Here is a 16380-nt window from a genome sequence, read left to right as displayed (position 1 = left end):
TTTAATGTATTGATTTAATACAATAATTTAACGATGATTTATTTTGGTACTTTCTTAATGCATTCCTTTTTTCATACATGGACCACTTTGCAACATGTAAACAGACCAGAAACCAGAAGCACTTTTTTAGTTATTGATTTGTACAATCCTATATGTAATTTAATCATAAAGACATTTGTTTAAATCACTTCTGTTTAACTGAAACAGGAAGTTCTTCTTGACCAGCGTTGAGCGTTTTTTTACGTCATCCGAAGAGGTCTATATAATAACACATTTTTTACTTATTTACATTTGACAGGCGCTTTTGTCCAAAGTCCTTTCCTTGGGAATTTAATGACCATTGTGATGCTATTGGAATGCTCTTCTTCGTACTTATTTGGTATATTTTTGGACTACTGAAACGTTGATGTTGTGACGATTCTAACAGGCACGCAATCCGTGAGTAACTGAGTCAACAAGACCATCGACCATCCAGTTACCAGCCTTTAACCATCACGCCACGCATGACAGCTTGATCTCAGATGTATGACATTACGATACTTATATCCTGGGAGGAACCTTTTCGGTGCCTTGATTTAAGACTTAAATATAGAAATCAGAATTCCTGACCGTGTACCAAAGGGTTTGGACCGTGGCATTGTAGTTGTATAAGATCTCGCCCTTTTGATTAATCAGTGCTGTGTTTGGAAAACCCCCAAAAATGAAGATAAGATTTGAGAGCAGAACATGACTGGAACTTAAACAAATCCTGCGAGCTAATGACAAAATAACCGGAGTCATTTTCTGTCATTATCTGTATCATTATGTTGTCTTGAGCGTTATCAAACAAAAACGCTGCACGGGAAGTGAAGGCCGGGATCTTTCCTGTTCCGAGAGATTTTAAAGTGTTTCTGCTCTGTGGAAATGAGGGCGCAGAGGACAGAGGGGGTGCGGCGAGAACATTTTTAGCGCTGAGATGACGCTAATGCGATTGGACGTAGTCATCGAGGCGAGATGGAGAGAGCGAAAGAAAGGAGGAGGGAAAAGGGAATGAGAGAGAGGCGGGGGAAGTTGAGGGACCTGTGGGACCGGCTGCTTTTAGGTGAATCCACAGCTCTGCTTGTGCCGACTTAACCTTCATCTGGCGGTATAAGGATGAAAGATATAGATCATAATGAAAAAAATATTTAAACCACCTGTATGACCAATTCTGATGAAAATGTGGTTAAAAGACCGTCTTTTGAGCTGGAAAAACGGATATGTTACAGTAATGCAACTTAAAGCTACAATCCGTAACTTTATGTTTAGATATGTAAAGAAAAGTTTGTAAATAGATCTGCGCTTTTTCCATCAAAGATGTCGATATAGAGGCAAGAGTTACAAATGGTAGCTTTAAGTAAAATTCTAAAAAGAACTTGTTAAATCTACATTTCAGGCTTAAATTAAGTGTATATTTGAAATGAGTATATGTTGATATCCACCAATAAGTTTCCTCTGCCTCACTGTCGACAAGCACAAACGTTAGTCTTTCTGACCTGCACTCAGGTGAACAGAACATGTTTTGCCAGGTCACTAAGAGCAGAAAAATTAATGGATTAATAATAAAAAATATATTTCCCTTCTCTAAACAAGCTTTCGTTTCAGATATCCAGGTGTTGGTGTGATCTCACGTCCAGACGTGCCTCACTTCTCATGGGAGTCTGGCTAGTGGTGAATCATCTGGTGGAGAGAGAAAGAGAGGCCGGCAGCCCAATCAAGCGAGCCAGTTTGACCTTACGTGACAAACATTAGAGTTGGTTGAAAGATTTTTTGTTGTCTTATGTTTGATGTTGGACAATCCTTAGTACATTTTCCCTTCTTTCTAGAACAATGGAATTCCCATTTCCTTCTTTGCTCAGGTGTATAATTCCTCAGTCTGTTTTTCTTCTGAACAATGATCTCACTTCCTGTCTTTATATTCTTCACGTTTCCTTTTCGACAATGGGTTACATATTTCCAAAGGCCCCACCATAAATGTGAAATCAAGCTTTGGGTTGTAGCTGGACCGTCTGTCATCCATTGGGAATAACAGGGTCCTTTTAAAGCGATAGAAAACCTTTATGAATTATTCCGCAGAACACAAAAGAGGATATTTCGAAGAACGTTGGTAACAAAAACAACATTGGAACCCATTGACTGAACACAAAACGACATTTTTCAAAATATCATCTTTTGTTTTGCACAGAAGAAAGAGTCATGACACGCATTACACCACATGAGGGAGAATAAATGATGACGGAATGTTTATTTTTCTTTATATACCCTATTTGTATGAGATGGACCCACCCATAAGAAACAAGCCCCCTAAACACCATCCCAACTGAACTTGACACTCCAACTTCTTCCTTTGCTTTGACAGTGGACAGACAGCCAGCAGAAACTTTTCTTTCAAAAGCCACATGGTTGTGAATGATTTAGCATCCCTGTGGCGGTGCTGTTGGGAACAGCAGGGCTACACCGCGGTAGGCTTTAGCGCTCATCATTTATGGAAGTTCAAGGGAGAGAGGGGCTTGCCTCCCCAAGCTAGACATTTTCTCAACTGGAGAGCATGAATAAGGCATGTTCCTCCTCCGCTATGTCTGTACGGACCGGGCAAGGGGGTCGAGGGAAATCAGAAGGGCTGTGACTGGGGGGAGGTGGTCAGGAATACATGCATGCACAGGAGGCTGGTTGGGAGCCATGTTGTGACTGTGAACCGTGAGGTTTATTTAGTATGACAGCAGCAGCAGGAGATACCATGAACATGAGTTTCAAGCAGGTGTGTGTCCGATTGGCCTCAGATCAGGAGATGCAATATTATTAGCATTGCATTCAGAGGTTATGTTCAGAACAGCAACTCGTAATCAATTATTGTAGCGTCGCATTTTTGACCCAGAGAAAAACAATTTGTTTAAATGTTGGTCTATCATAGCTAAGAGGATTTGATGGAGTTCTCGATTGTTTGATTTATGTATCATCATAGTCTCCAATGTTTCTCCTAAAATAAAATAAAATTGGAACAAATTGTTCAAATGAAAGTATAGTAGTTCAAGAGTATGGAAGTGTTATATGAATGTAGATTGTAGATGTAAAAAAATCTGGATTTGAGTCAATTTGATAAGAACTGTTTAAGTTTCATATTGAGATCTTCAACGATACTGACTTTTGAATGCAGACTCATCTGAAATTGAAGACGTTGTTTAGATCTCTCCTGAAACTCTAACGGAGACGTTTGCGAGATGATACCAGCTTCCATTTGCTCTAAATTCAATCTCATTGATGTCTATTAGAAATATTTGAGACATTGAGAAGAGGTTTTTCTCTCTTATGCATGCGTTAGGCACTTTTGAAGAGAGTCTGGTCTCTGGTTGTCTCTGCCTTCACGTTTATTTCGGAAAGAAACGCAACACTTCATTTCAATTCTTAATTCATCATGTGGATTTAAGGCTTTCCTCTCCTCCTCCTTTCTCATCTATCTTTGATGTCCACGCCATTTCTTCTCACTGGTTTTAGCTCCGTTGGGTAATGAACTGTAAGGTTTGACTGTGGAAGGAGAAGCAGTGATGTGGAAGACGGTCTTCTGAGGGCTGCTAAAAGCCTGCTGTCGCACACCCCACCTCACCAAAGTGACACCCGCAGTCTGTCTGTCTATCTGTCTGTCTATCTTTCTCCATATCTGCAGACAACTGAGTTTGACTGCCAGACCATTTAGGGAAGAAAAGACAAAAGTGACTCATAACACTAAAACAGACAGACCGTTATTGTACCGTCTGTACACTGCGCGTCTGCAAACTGTACAGACACGCAGGCCTCAGTGTGTCTCAATAGCTGAGACTGATATGTTGTTCCATTCTTCATGCTTTGATGTACATGAGTGCTTCTCCTCCCTAAAAGGATAGAGGCAAACCATTAGCTCAGAAATTTCAGAAATAGACTTATAAAATCCTCAAGCTAATAAAAGACGCTCAAGCGGGTTTACCAGTCAGAGATCTTCCGTCATGATTGCGCAGGAAGTTCTGCTTTGTTTGGGTGTTTTCTAGTCTTTAAAGTAGTTGGAGTTCTTCTTTCAGTCAGTGTCAGTGTGTTTTATCAGCTGACAGAGGCCTGCAGTGATCCACCGCTGATTTGTTGGAAAATAAACACTGACAGTTTAATTCTTCTCAGCTGCTCGGAGCTCCATAAAAGGCACTGGTCTTCTGAGAGTGATTTGTTTACGTGTGAGATCTTGGAAGCTTGATATTAAAAAGCATAATACTTTCTGCTTTTAACAATGGGAATAGAAAGTCATGAAATAAGTTTAAGATTAGACAATTAGCCAATCTTAGCTTTACAGACACTGTAACCTGGATGAGGAATCATTCAGTGCTTATTTTTCGGATGTGTCGATAGATACAAAGTCTTCTCCTGATGATTGAAAGTAGAGATTTATTAAGTTTTGAAAGGAATCGGAGAGATGTGCCCAGAGGAGATTGATTGCTCTGATGTCAAAGCTGAACGGAGTCCTTGGTTGTTTTTTATTAGAGTATCAACTTGGTCTCCGTATACAAAAATATATAATGATATACAGAATTGTATTACTATACTATTTATGTGAATTGTAAAATAAATCTGAGTTAGTCTTGGAAGTATTAATACGTGGTTTATGTTAAGATTTCAAAGTTAAACTTCTTGACAAGTGTGAGCTGAGATTTCTTGGGCCTGAAATCAACATGGCAACTAATCCCATACTTATTCAGAAAATGTAAAAATAGTATGTGATTTACTTTCATACTATATAGGTAGTTTCAGCTGTTTATCTGTGCTCTCTCTCTCTCTTTTACAGAGGGATGTCGGTGGAATATCTTCCCAACAGCTTTGGCAGCAGCACGTTAATGCAGAGAGCAAACACAGAATTCACCTTAAAAGGAGCCAATCTCCAGTCTCTATAAACCAGCGAGAGTCGCGTGTGTATATACAACTGCATGAAATCGTTTACAATCGCTCAACCAGTTCTTAAATAGATCCTTAACGTCTGTTTTCCCGTGTGTCGAGAGACACCCTGCATTAGGACTTTATGATGGCTGCACCAATCGATTTTGTTATTTTTCTGACTTAAATCCCCATTTACATTTTTTATTTGATGCAGGTCACACGACGAAACATCCACTGCTATTCCAACGAGCATGTGAGATATAGAACTTTGACCCTTGAGAGAGAGGTGTGTCGGTGTGTATTTATCCTAAAAATCATGAGATTCATTTATGTCAAACAAGTTCATTCCTTCTTAAAGCCAGAATTTCTTCATCCATACACACTTTCCTTTAGTTGAACATTGGCAGGTGCAAGGCCATGAATTTGATTCCCAGAGAATGCACATGATCATAAAGTATAGCTTAATTCTTTTTAAAGGACCAGTGTACGAAATGTAGGACCATTAGTGGTGAGTTTGCGCACTGCAACAAACGGCTCACACCAGCAATCCGCTCCCTCTTTCGTAGCACTATGGTGGCTGACACAGAACTAAGATGCTATTATGTTTGCGCTTCTTTGCAGAAGGAGATAACATATTTACGACATGCACTCTGTAGAGCAGTTTGTCCGTTTAAGGCTACTGTTGAAACAACATGGCAAATTCCATGTAAGGGGACCCGCGGTGTATGTAGATAGAAATAGTTCATTGTAAGGTAATAAAAACATAACACTCCATTATGTAAGGTCTTTATACACCTCTGAACACATAGTTATGTAGATTATATTGCGTTTCTGTCAATAGATCCTCCCAAAAAATGACACACAGCACCTTTAAATAAAAGTGACATCTATATGCATTGGTGAAAATGTACAAATAATGAATCATTTTAAGTAGAATTAAGATGACAATGTTAGTGTATGATTTCTTTTTTATCACAATAGCACAGACTTGAATTTTTGTAAATTCTTTAATTCGGTGTGATGTAACTGCATAAAAAAAACGTAATTTCCAGCCAGACTAGATGCAGCGTGATAAAACTGGATAAAAACGCCGTCCTGTGAGCTGGTTTATAAAAGGAACAAACTCTAAAATCTTCAACTCAACACAACCAGACGTACACGGAACAGCAATAAGAGGTTTTAAATATTTAACCGGCGCGTCAGAGACGGCTGACAGCAATGAGAGATACAGCTGACATTAAAGTTGCTGTTGGATGAAGTTTGCAGCGGCGCTTTCCCACTGATCTGAGCTCAGCCGTCTGTAGTCTTTTACCGTGGTTTGTGACCACATCGGAGTCTGTTTAAAGAGATATTCAGAGTTGGAAGGCGATTGCAATACATTGTAAGTGCATAACTGTCAACACGTTTATCCCGCATCTCTTGTTGTCGAGTTACTCACAAAAAAACAGGGAATAATCTCTTTAAAAGGCTCTTATGTGATCACGAAAAACAAAAGTTCATGGGCATTTTAGCTTTTTTTAACGTGTCTGATGTTTTATCCAATCTGTGTGTTATACACACACACAGTATAGATGTTCTGTCTGTTTATAAGCAAGAACGCAGTAATCCTGTGTCTCTAAATCACAGACCCCGAGCGAGAGCGATTCCTCTGCCTCTGTCAAACAAACTCGTCTGATTTGCTGCTCTCTGCCTGACGGGACTTCTGCACACTGTCATTTCGAACACGGCCGAGGAAAGAAGTTAAACACAAACGGGATTTAGTGCAAAGGAACAGGGGTAACCCCTCGATATCCTTTCGAACTTCTCACATCCTTCAGATTTTATTACTGACCCCCTGAGTGACCTCTGCAGTTAGTACCAAGGGTGTGGGTGCTCTCACTTAGGTCCTCTTGATGTTATCTCTGTGTCGATGAAGAATGTCAGGGGTTGTTATTTATACCCCCGTGTCTGATAGCGAGGTGACGGTGGCAGACGTGTTTATCTCAGGCAGCATTCTCTTCCTCAGTTACATGTGATTAGGAAGGGGGCCTGGTGGTCTCCTAAAGAAGGCTGGGACGGCACCCAATGGGACAATTATCTCGCACATATCTCTCCGAGGGCGCGGAATTAAGGATAATTGTGGAGTTTATATGATGTCTCGATTGAACCAGAGAAAGCAATTTGTAAACTGATTTTGACTGGGGATAAGTTTTTGTGTTTTTAAGAACTTGCAAGGAAACACTTTGAATAGTTGAATTTGTGTGAACACATTTAATATTTTCAGTCATACCGAGATGAAATAAAGCCTTCACATTTGATGATGTATCGTCTCGCTGTCAGTCCTAAAAAACTTTTCTAAATGAGGATTTGAGATCACAAAGTCCTTAAACAAGTTTTTACCGGTAACAGGTTAATAAGTGACTCTAAACCCTTCAAGCAATACCTGCTCATGACTATTCATCTCTCACAGAACAAGAATGGGAAAATAAATAAATAAACACGTTAACAAAACTACCAATACTTTATTCATAACAGCATTGCATTATAGTATCGGACATTAAACATGAACGTATTCTTTTTAGACAAATAAACGTTCAATAATACACTGGAGCTGTAAGATTAATACAATTGAAAATACACATGTAATCTAAGAACAGTAAAATATCTGAATATTGGTGAATGACGGTGTGAAGCGCTGATATTGTGGCGTGTTTTTCTCTTTAGATTTGAACTGAAAGGTCAGAGATTGTTTTAGTTAAGCGGTAAGAACCATTTTAGCAGGTCAATGATTGCTAAAGCCTCAGATCTCCACAGTCACAGCAGCTCCTGGTCTCTGAATGATTGTCCTGTAGTACAAAGTCAGGAAGTTCCTACACACACACAGACCGAGTCTGCATTAATACACACTGGCACACTCATTCTTACACATTAAGCTGGAGAAAGGTCCAAATTCAGCTGTGTGTCTGTAAACTGTAGGATCAGAGGCCCAATATTGACCAGGCTGAAATGATTCTCATATTTATCCAATTTAAATTTGTTTGATTTTTTATATTTTGTTACATGTCACGATAGATGTACTGTACATAATAATTGTAATATTATTATTGGAGGCATGGTGTTATAAAGTGGACTTATTTAATTCTATGACAGAAATAAAAATCATTGAAAGAGCGCTGAACATAAATACAACTGTTCATATTCAAATGGAAAAAGGAATAATATATGTTCATGTGTAACATAATTGTGTGTTTTTAACTGATTATACGGGATCATGAATGTTGCAGACTCATGCGCACTTACCATTAAACATGCGCCACGGGACCATGGCGCGCGCGTCATGCGTGATAGGTGCGAAATCATAGACATATAAGAGCTTCTTTAGATAAAAAACATATTTGGGAATTTTACTAAGAAACTGCTGTGTTCTGTATTTACGCTAGATTTCGACAGAACAAATCAGATCATTTGTGTAATGTGTGTGACTGGTAAAGTCAAGCTGGGGTTTCAATCACTTTGTGATTACAACTGCGCAGAAAGTAAAAGATTCCAAAACAGCAAGCTTTCACAGAGTATGAAAGCAAACTTATATTATATAAAGTAGGTGTTATGTATAACATCATGTATAAAGGTATGAAGAAAACAGGGTTAGATGTAAAGGAGGGTTTAGATATGAAGGCAGGGTCCGATATGCAGATGATGGTGATGTGGGCCGGGCCTCGCGCAGCTGAGTCCCATCTGAAGCTCGAGTGCGCGCATTGAACCTGATTGATCCGCTAATAGGACAGAAGAGCAGAGACTTTCAACTCCAACTTTAAATCTATCCACGGTTCCTCTTTTCTCATTTCTTTCCACTTCAACTCAAACGAGCTTGATGTGAGCGAGAGGGGAAAAAGCAAACTCCAAAAATCACCTCCTTTCCCTTTCTCACCCTCACCGAGCACCTCTCACCTTTATTTTCGGATTCTGGCTTTAACTCACGGCTTCACCTGAGCACGAGACACCGAGAATTTCTTCCTCAACTTTAACGCACACCAGGGAAAAGTCACCGGCAGGGAAAAGTGATCTTTTTGTTTTTCTGGCACAACGACGCGTTAAAGTTGCACAATGAGTCTGAAGTCAGATTCAGAGACGAACACCAGTGTTTCATTAGAGGAGGAGGTAAGCGTAATAAACTTTAGTAAACATCAAGTTCACTTCGTTGAAGTTAAAAGTGTCTGCCGGCGCGAGACGGTTGAAACTTTGCGCGTTTGGCACGAAGTTCAAAGAGTGGCGTTGCGCGTCTCATAAGGCATTTAAAGTTTTGCAGAGGGGTTTATTTACTCGAATGCTTGTGTTTGTGAAGGAGAAGCGGGGTTTGCTGGATAAGAATGGAGTTTATAGAGCTGAGAGAGGAATGTGAATCTGTTGATGATTAATCTTAATGTTGGCATTGAAGCGCAGGGACTCACCTGATGACACGCACTCTCGTTACTGTGTGTGGGTGAAGGAAATGCTCTATTTTTTTTATTGGACTCAAGTCGTTTTTAAAACACTTTTTTTGGAGATCCATTTGATAGTTTGTATAATTTCGGTTTAATGTTGTGTTATTCCTTTTGAGAAAAAAGTATGGTTTATTATAGTAGGCAAACGATGTTTTTTGATGGTGCATTGGTTGCCCTACTAATAATAATAATAATTGGTATTTGTATTAGTTCTACTAATGTCATGGATCTTTAACTCATGGTTGGGTCAAATATAGACGATTAATTTATTCAATGGGTGTTCGTCCATATTCTACCCAACAATAGTGCATAGTAATCCATGTTGAGGCCACTGTAAATTTGTGGTTTAGGTAAAAAAAACTCAACTATGTTGACTGTACTAGAATCATGGTAGTTTTTATACTGGATGATCTTCTTTGTTGTAATGTAGAATTGGCATCTGTTTTAAAAATGAGCAGATAATGCAATAGTCAGTACAATATATGAAATGCCTAATCATTTAAAACTCATTTCTTATGCCTGACATGTTATGAGACTGCATGCACCAGAACATATTAGGGTGTTTTTCAAGTAGTGCCCGTATTGTGTTCGTTGTGGTTGGAGGGGTCTTGGGCTGGGTTTCAGAGGGCGTCGTGTCCTGTCATTGTTTTTGTGCAGCACTGGGTGAGTGCGTTTTTGCTGTGTTAAAGCCCGGACCTGTGATCATCAGGATGGGTTTCCTCCCCTCTCAGCCTTATTTCTGTCGTCTACGTCTTATTTGACTGACCTCTGAAAAATAGCCGCGCACAATCAATTGGCAGGATGAATTTTGTCCTTTTGTTTATTTACCCTCTCTGTTGCTGGCAGAAGTTGCACAAGTTTTATATTTCAGAAACGTCAGAACAGATGCTGAACCGAGTTTACAGTGACAGGGTCTCAATCTCTCCCCTGCAGCCCGGCAGGAAATGACTGGTTTCCAGTGGCCGCTGTATTGGTGGAAGTGAAGTGGAAGAGATCTTACAGGGATACTTCATCCAAAAATAAAAATTCTGTCATTTACTCGCCTTGGAGTCGTTCCAAATCGGAATACGTTTCTTTGTTCTGATGAACACAAAGATATTTGGAAGAATGCTTATAAACTGAGAGATTTTGGTCCCCAATTGACTACCATAGTGGGAAAAAAATACAATGGTAGTCAAAAGTGCTTCAGAACTGTTTGCTGTTACATTCTTAAAAATGTCATCTTTTGTGTTCATCAGAACAAAAAAGTACTTTTTCCTACTATGGGAGTGAATTCAGATTTCGGTACAGCGATTATGTAAATTGTATTCCAAGGTGTTTCATTTTCCTGTAAGATTTGCATTGCACTCCTATGCATTTCATAGAGTACCATATAACCATGCCCTCAACTGCTAGTTAAGACAAGAATTGAAACATATTTCATATAAAGGTAAATTTTGTGTGTTCCCGTAAAATTCTTACGGATTATGTTTGTTCACCTTTAAAGTATTGAGGGTCATGCCGAAGCATACTGTAAATTCACGCTTTCTCTCTGCTTCTCCGTAAAAGGTCGTAGCACACGGTGTGCTTACTCCACTTTAATCTCTCTTTCTAATTGTAGATATGAAGTAACTGCATCAGTTTTAAACGCTTGCATTTGAGTAACTTTAGAATCCTTGAAATTCAGACTTGATTTTTTTTTTTTGGAGTTCAAGGTGACCCCTAAAAACTGTGCCAGTTCTTTTCCAGTGTTTATAGTGTTTTTTACTCTATTCACCGTATCATTTAATCCACCCTGTTCATTTGATTTCAAATTAATTTTCTGCATTCTCTCATTCGAGCCGAGATTCTGTTTATGGCCTGCAGAAGTTTCTGCATCCATGCTGATGGTCACGCACACACACTTCTGTGCACCAAAACTAACACGGTCTCATGATTGTATCTGAACGCATTCAATCTCGCATAGCATTATCTGCAGAAAACGGAGACGCGCGGTAGGAAGAGAGAAAATGAAAGGTAGTTGTAATAATGAAATCTCTATTTTTTTTTGTTTTTCAGGGGAGCATTATTGCGAATGCTAATACGGTACTCATAGGTCAGAGGTCACGGGATTATTTTGTATCTGTCAGTCATGTTTGTGTCTGCGCTGTTGTCATGTATAGGCATTTCCTTGTTTTAGGTACGAACGCTCTTTGTCAGCGGCCTGCCTGTCGACATCAAACCACGTGAACTTTACCTGCTGTTTAGACCCTTCAAGGTAAGCGTGATGTCATTCAGAAAAACTGTTTGTGTGATTGGTTATTATTTGGCTACGGTGAGGATTTAAATGGACTAATTTTGAAATTGCTTTACTGAAACAGGGATATGAAGGATCTCTCATAAAACTGACCTCAAAACAGGTAATTTTTTTTTTTTTTGTGCATGTATATCTGTTTGGGCAGTGTATAAATGTAAAAAGATTGTATTTGGGTAGTTGAAAAATAAACCGCACATGTGTAATAAACCGCTGGTGTCCCAACAAAAATATAGAAAAACCTAACAATGAAAATACATTTATAATATCAAATTCCGTAAGAGAAATGTAAGTAATGACATAAACATACAATATTAATGTTTTTTCAAAATATTTGCTGTCACACCTAGGACACATGGTATGGTTTTCAGGTTTGATTAAATTTTATTTTTTTGTGAACATACAAAGTTGTATTTAGATTTTTCATATTTAGAAACTCCCCTTCTGGGAAGGTTTATGAAACTTAACTGTAATAACTGACCTTAACTATTACTGATGACATGAGATTTGATGCCTTGTTTGGCTATGCCAATGTATTATTTTTTTTCTCCGTCTGTGTTTCTGTCCGTCCTCCAGCCCGTGGGCTTTGTTACCTTTGACAGCAGGTCTGGTGCTGAAGCGGCGAAGAATGCGCTGAACGTAAGTGATCGTTGATCCGGCAGTAAACTGATGTGACTGCGACGTTTAATTATTTATCAGACCGTCTCTGCTCGTGTCCTCTAAACTTCTCCTAAAAGTGCCACTTGGATACTGGGCTCCTGATAGGAAAAAAGACCACAGTGTGTTTGGTGTGACGTGATGGTTTTAGTCGAGATGTAAAATGCATTGCAGAATACATGATGGTCCCACAAGCAATAAGCTATTTAAATTGCTGTACACTAACTTGAGGGTTCTGTTCTCAGGGAATCCGTTTTGATCCAGAGAGCCCTCAAACGCTGCGTTTGGAGTTTGCTAAAGCCAACACAAAGATGGCAAAGAGTAAACTTATGGCCACACCGAACCCGTCCAACCTGCACCCGGCTCTTGGTGCGCACTTCATCGCTCGAGACCCTTGTGAGTAAACTGCCGTCCTGCTAAACTCATAGTGTTGCTCTGAAACATGTCACAGAACGATAAGCTTGAACAACCCAGATTTATCTTAATGTTAAGTTCTTTTAACCCTTTACAATCTCTAAATACTGATGATGATGATCATACATTTGTAAAGTGCCTTTTTACCCAAGTCATGAAGCGTTTCTCTTGTCTGTGTGTAATTCTCTAGATGACCTGACAGGGGCAGCACTCATCCCCGCATCCCCTGAGGCGTGGGCTCCGTATCCACTGTACACCGCTGAACTGACCCCAGGCCTGCCTCACGCCTTCACTTACCCTGCTGCTGCTGCAGCCGCTGCCCTGCACGCCCAGGTGAGCGACGCGTCACATTTCTCTCCTGCTTTAAGAGGTTAAAGTGGCGCACACTAGCATCTTAAGTATTCACAGGTGTGACATGCTCGATATAAACGTTTAGGTGAGACTGAATATGACCGACGTCATTACCCAGAATCCCTCTGAAGGGCATTCTTTGGCCTACATAGCATTGCAAAGAGCTCACGTTAGAGAAAAGCTGGTTTTAATTGCATCTGGGCTTGGATTATGACTTGGTCGTTGAGTGAGTCCGTGAACAGAATCAGTTAAACTTTACTCAAAAAATCTGCCTGTGAATGCTTTTACGATCTATTAAAAGTAACACGTGTCGCCTTGAACACATCGTGTGACTCTTTTTGTTAAGGTCCACTTGAAAGTGTTGAGATATAAAGTTATACTTTATTTTAGATTTTATTGTTCACTTGTTTGCATAATGAAACGTGATTGATTTAGAAGAATCTTGACAGCGAGTTTATCGATCGGCCAGCTGGACTTTACGGTTGTCACGGTAACGGCCGAGTGAGCTAAAGGTCATGGATGAAGAGGTTTTAGTTGTAAACATCTCTTGAGATGTTCTGCTGTTTCTTCTGAGGAAAAAAATTAAATGTTGTAGAGCCATGATGTCGGTTTGATCCTTTTGTCATTGTTTATCTTGGTTTAGTTCATTTTAATTTTAATAAGCTACAATTCAGTTAGACTTCACCTATTTTGTTATCAATTTACACACCTTTATTTCAAGTCCCAGTGAAATAAAAAATGACAATACATTTTTTTTCCTGAAATATTGCAGCGTTTATAGTAAATCGCTTATCAACAATCTGCAGTTAAAATCTGAAAATGCTCTTCTGCCCTGAAAAGACGTAAATTAAACGTCATCACATCTGTTAACTCCTCCCCTTCAGCTGTTTTTACACATCCAATCAATTCGCAGTGAAAAATGCAAACCACGCCCACTAATTTTCACTTTTGTAATTCCTTTTCACTTGGTAATATGTCAGAATACAGAAGTAAAAACGCTTTCAATTTCTGTATCACGGCGACTTCAAAGCTTGAATGTTGTCTATACTTTGCATGTACAACATAAATAGTTTTAATTGAAAATGCTTTTGGAAAAGTTTCAGTATTCTGTTTCATTTAATTTGTTCTAAATGTACAATTGTAACCATTAATCCAATATTGTATTAATCATGAGCTGATTTTATTGTTACATTTTGAGATTTTTTTTTTTTTGGAAAATTTTACTTTCTAATATATTTGGAATAATGTACTGAGAAGGTGTGTTATGGAACGATCTCAAAGGGCTTGAAAAAGGTTTTATCCTACTGGTGAGAAAGAGTCGTCGTGCTAATGGATCCGGGTCACTGGCCAATATCACACTGTGGAGCTTTAGAGAGGGCAGGAGTTACTCATAGCCGTCCCTGCTTATTTATACTGGGAGAATGCACTTTAACACAAAATGAATCGAATCATTTGGCAACTTCCTGCTGATTCTGGATTGTTGAACTCAAGAAAAAAAGTAGTATTGTATGCGTGTAGTCTGGAAGAATCAGCTGAAGTTAAACAACAGGAATAAAACTCTTCTCCACCAAACCTACTGGAGAGATTAAAAGCACACTGGCTTTAATATCCTAATGGACTGGGCTCTTTGTGTACTGCTGTAGTCATGTTGAAGCGTTTGACGGCTCGTGAAGAATGTGGAAAGTTTGCTGTAAGTGTGTGAAGGACTGAAACGGAAGTGCTGGGCTGATTGTCCTTTCTTTGGCCCTCGAGAGGGGGGGGGGGGGGGGATGCTTGCGGTTTGGGACGGCATGCAGGATGAGAAATAATGAGTTGTTGTTGAGAGATGTTTAGAGATGCAATGATATATTTCATCCAGTCAGTGAATACTGAGTTTACTACCATGGCTGAACTGTTCTTTTCAAAATTCTTAAATGAACCTGTTTTCCTGCATCCGTTTCCCAATTTAGCTTTATGGTTCTTTGGTTGTCACTGTTGACTTTACAGCGTTTTTATGCACCAGATTTTCTCTTGAATGATTATAAGCGTTTTACTCCCATTTAAAAAAATTCCTTTAATGTGACTTCCGATCTTCTGTGTAGATGCGCTGGTATCCATCTCCATCTGAGAGCTCTCAGCCAGGATGGAAGTCACGCCAATTCTGTTAAGACATCAGTGAGTATCAAACAGTTCTGGATTTCCGGACCATGAACACTTGAATGCGATGCAACTTAATGTGTTTTTGTCTCCACAGGTGCCATATGTTCAGTACCGGATTTATATTTTATTTTCTCCTGTTTGAAGTAAGCGGAACTGCGCTCAACGTTTAATTTAATCAGGTTTATTTAATGGACAATCTAAGCATGAAGGAATATTTTCTTCTCTACGAATGTGATGAGATTCAGAGGATGCTGACAAACTTCACGGTACTCTCTCCGTTTCCAAATCTGTGCAGGACGAGGCAATCACACGCAGGCATTCACTCATCTAGCCGCTCTGTTATTTGTGTTATTTTGGGGGGGGACGGGATATTCTGCATGCAGTCAGTCATGAGGTGTAGATTTTTGCTTGTGTTTGTCCTCGCAAACCCTAAATGTTTTCAGAATCTCGCTCTCCTTCTCTTCTCTCCTTATTAAGAACTGATGATGGATGCACTGGTTATTTGTTTCTGTGATTTTTAAGAGCAGGTTTTTTTAGTTCTCTTTCCAACTTTCAATGCATCTTCCTCTAACCCAATCTCACCAAACCTCTATCAGTGTCTGCTTGGAGTATATTTGAACAAAAAAAAAGAAAAAGATGTACAAGTGTTGTTGTACATTTGTATAATAATGAATATTTATGCATTTTTTGTGAAAATAAGTATATGTATGAGCAGTTTAGTGTTCTCGTTGTTTTTGGAGTTTTTCTTGTTGATTCCGTCTATAACCTGTTTGAAGTAAATAAGTGCAATTCTTGATTTTCTTTTTGCCCTCGTGTTACATACTGAAAGTTTCCTGTCTGTGGCAGTACTGCGAGTTTAAATGGACTGCTAACATGAGATTGCTGTATTATATTGTTTAAGAAAAAAAAAGCGTAAAACCCTGATTTTTCAGAATGTGAAACTGGAGAATTAAAAGAAATCTGAGGCTCTTGTGTTGGCGTGGTTTCCTTTCCTTTTTGGTGTTTTATTTTTATTAACAACAATAAATTGTAAACTTAAAAAGCGACTGCAGAATACTACAATAAAGCAAAAAGTAATAAACCAAAGGCATTCAATCTTGACATTGTCTGTAAAATATTAAACTTTAATTTGGGTTAATCCTTCTATGGATTTACAGCAAACTGCTGAATGTAAGTGAT

At 39.1% G+C, this 16380-nt stretch overlaps 1 protein-coding gene across 2 annotated transcripts; it reads left to right on the top strand.

Moving 5' to 3' along the window:
• The first annotated feature begins 8607 nt into the window (after positions 1–8607).
• Positions 8608–16173, top strand: rbpms2a (RNA binding protein, mRNA processing factor 2a). 2 transcript variants are annotated; one of them, XM_056739641.1, is made up of 9 exons: positions 8608–9045; positions 11527–11604; positions 11708–11746; positions 11991–12011; positions 12217–12279; positions 12543–12693; positions 12902–13044; positions 15144–15216; positions 15296–16173. In XM_056739641.1, the coding sequence occupies exons 1-8, from the start codon at positions 8992–8994 to the stop codon at positions 15207–15209; spliced, it is 615 nt and encodes a 204-aa protein (XP_056595619.1). In that variant the 5' UTR covers positions 8608–8991; the 3' UTR covers positions 15210–15216; positions 15296–16173. The 2 variants fall into 2 exon arrangements, with proteins under 2 accessions (XP_056595619.1, XP_056595620.1); XM_056739642.1 differs by lacking the exon at positions 11991–12011 and having other exon boundaries at positions 8613–9045.
• The last annotated feature ends 207 nt before the right edge of the window (positions 16174–16380 follow it).

Source organism: Triplophysa dalaica, chromosome 24, assembly GCF_015846415.1.
Source record: "Triplophysa dalaica isolate WHDGS20190420 chromosome 24, ASM1584641v1, whole genome shotgun sequence".
Taxonomy (NCBI): Eukaryota; Metazoa; Chordata; class Actinopteri; order Cypriniformes; family Nemacheilidae; genus Triplophysa; species Triplophysa dalaica.
This window is presented reverse-complemented; position numbering and strand designations above follow the sequence as displayed.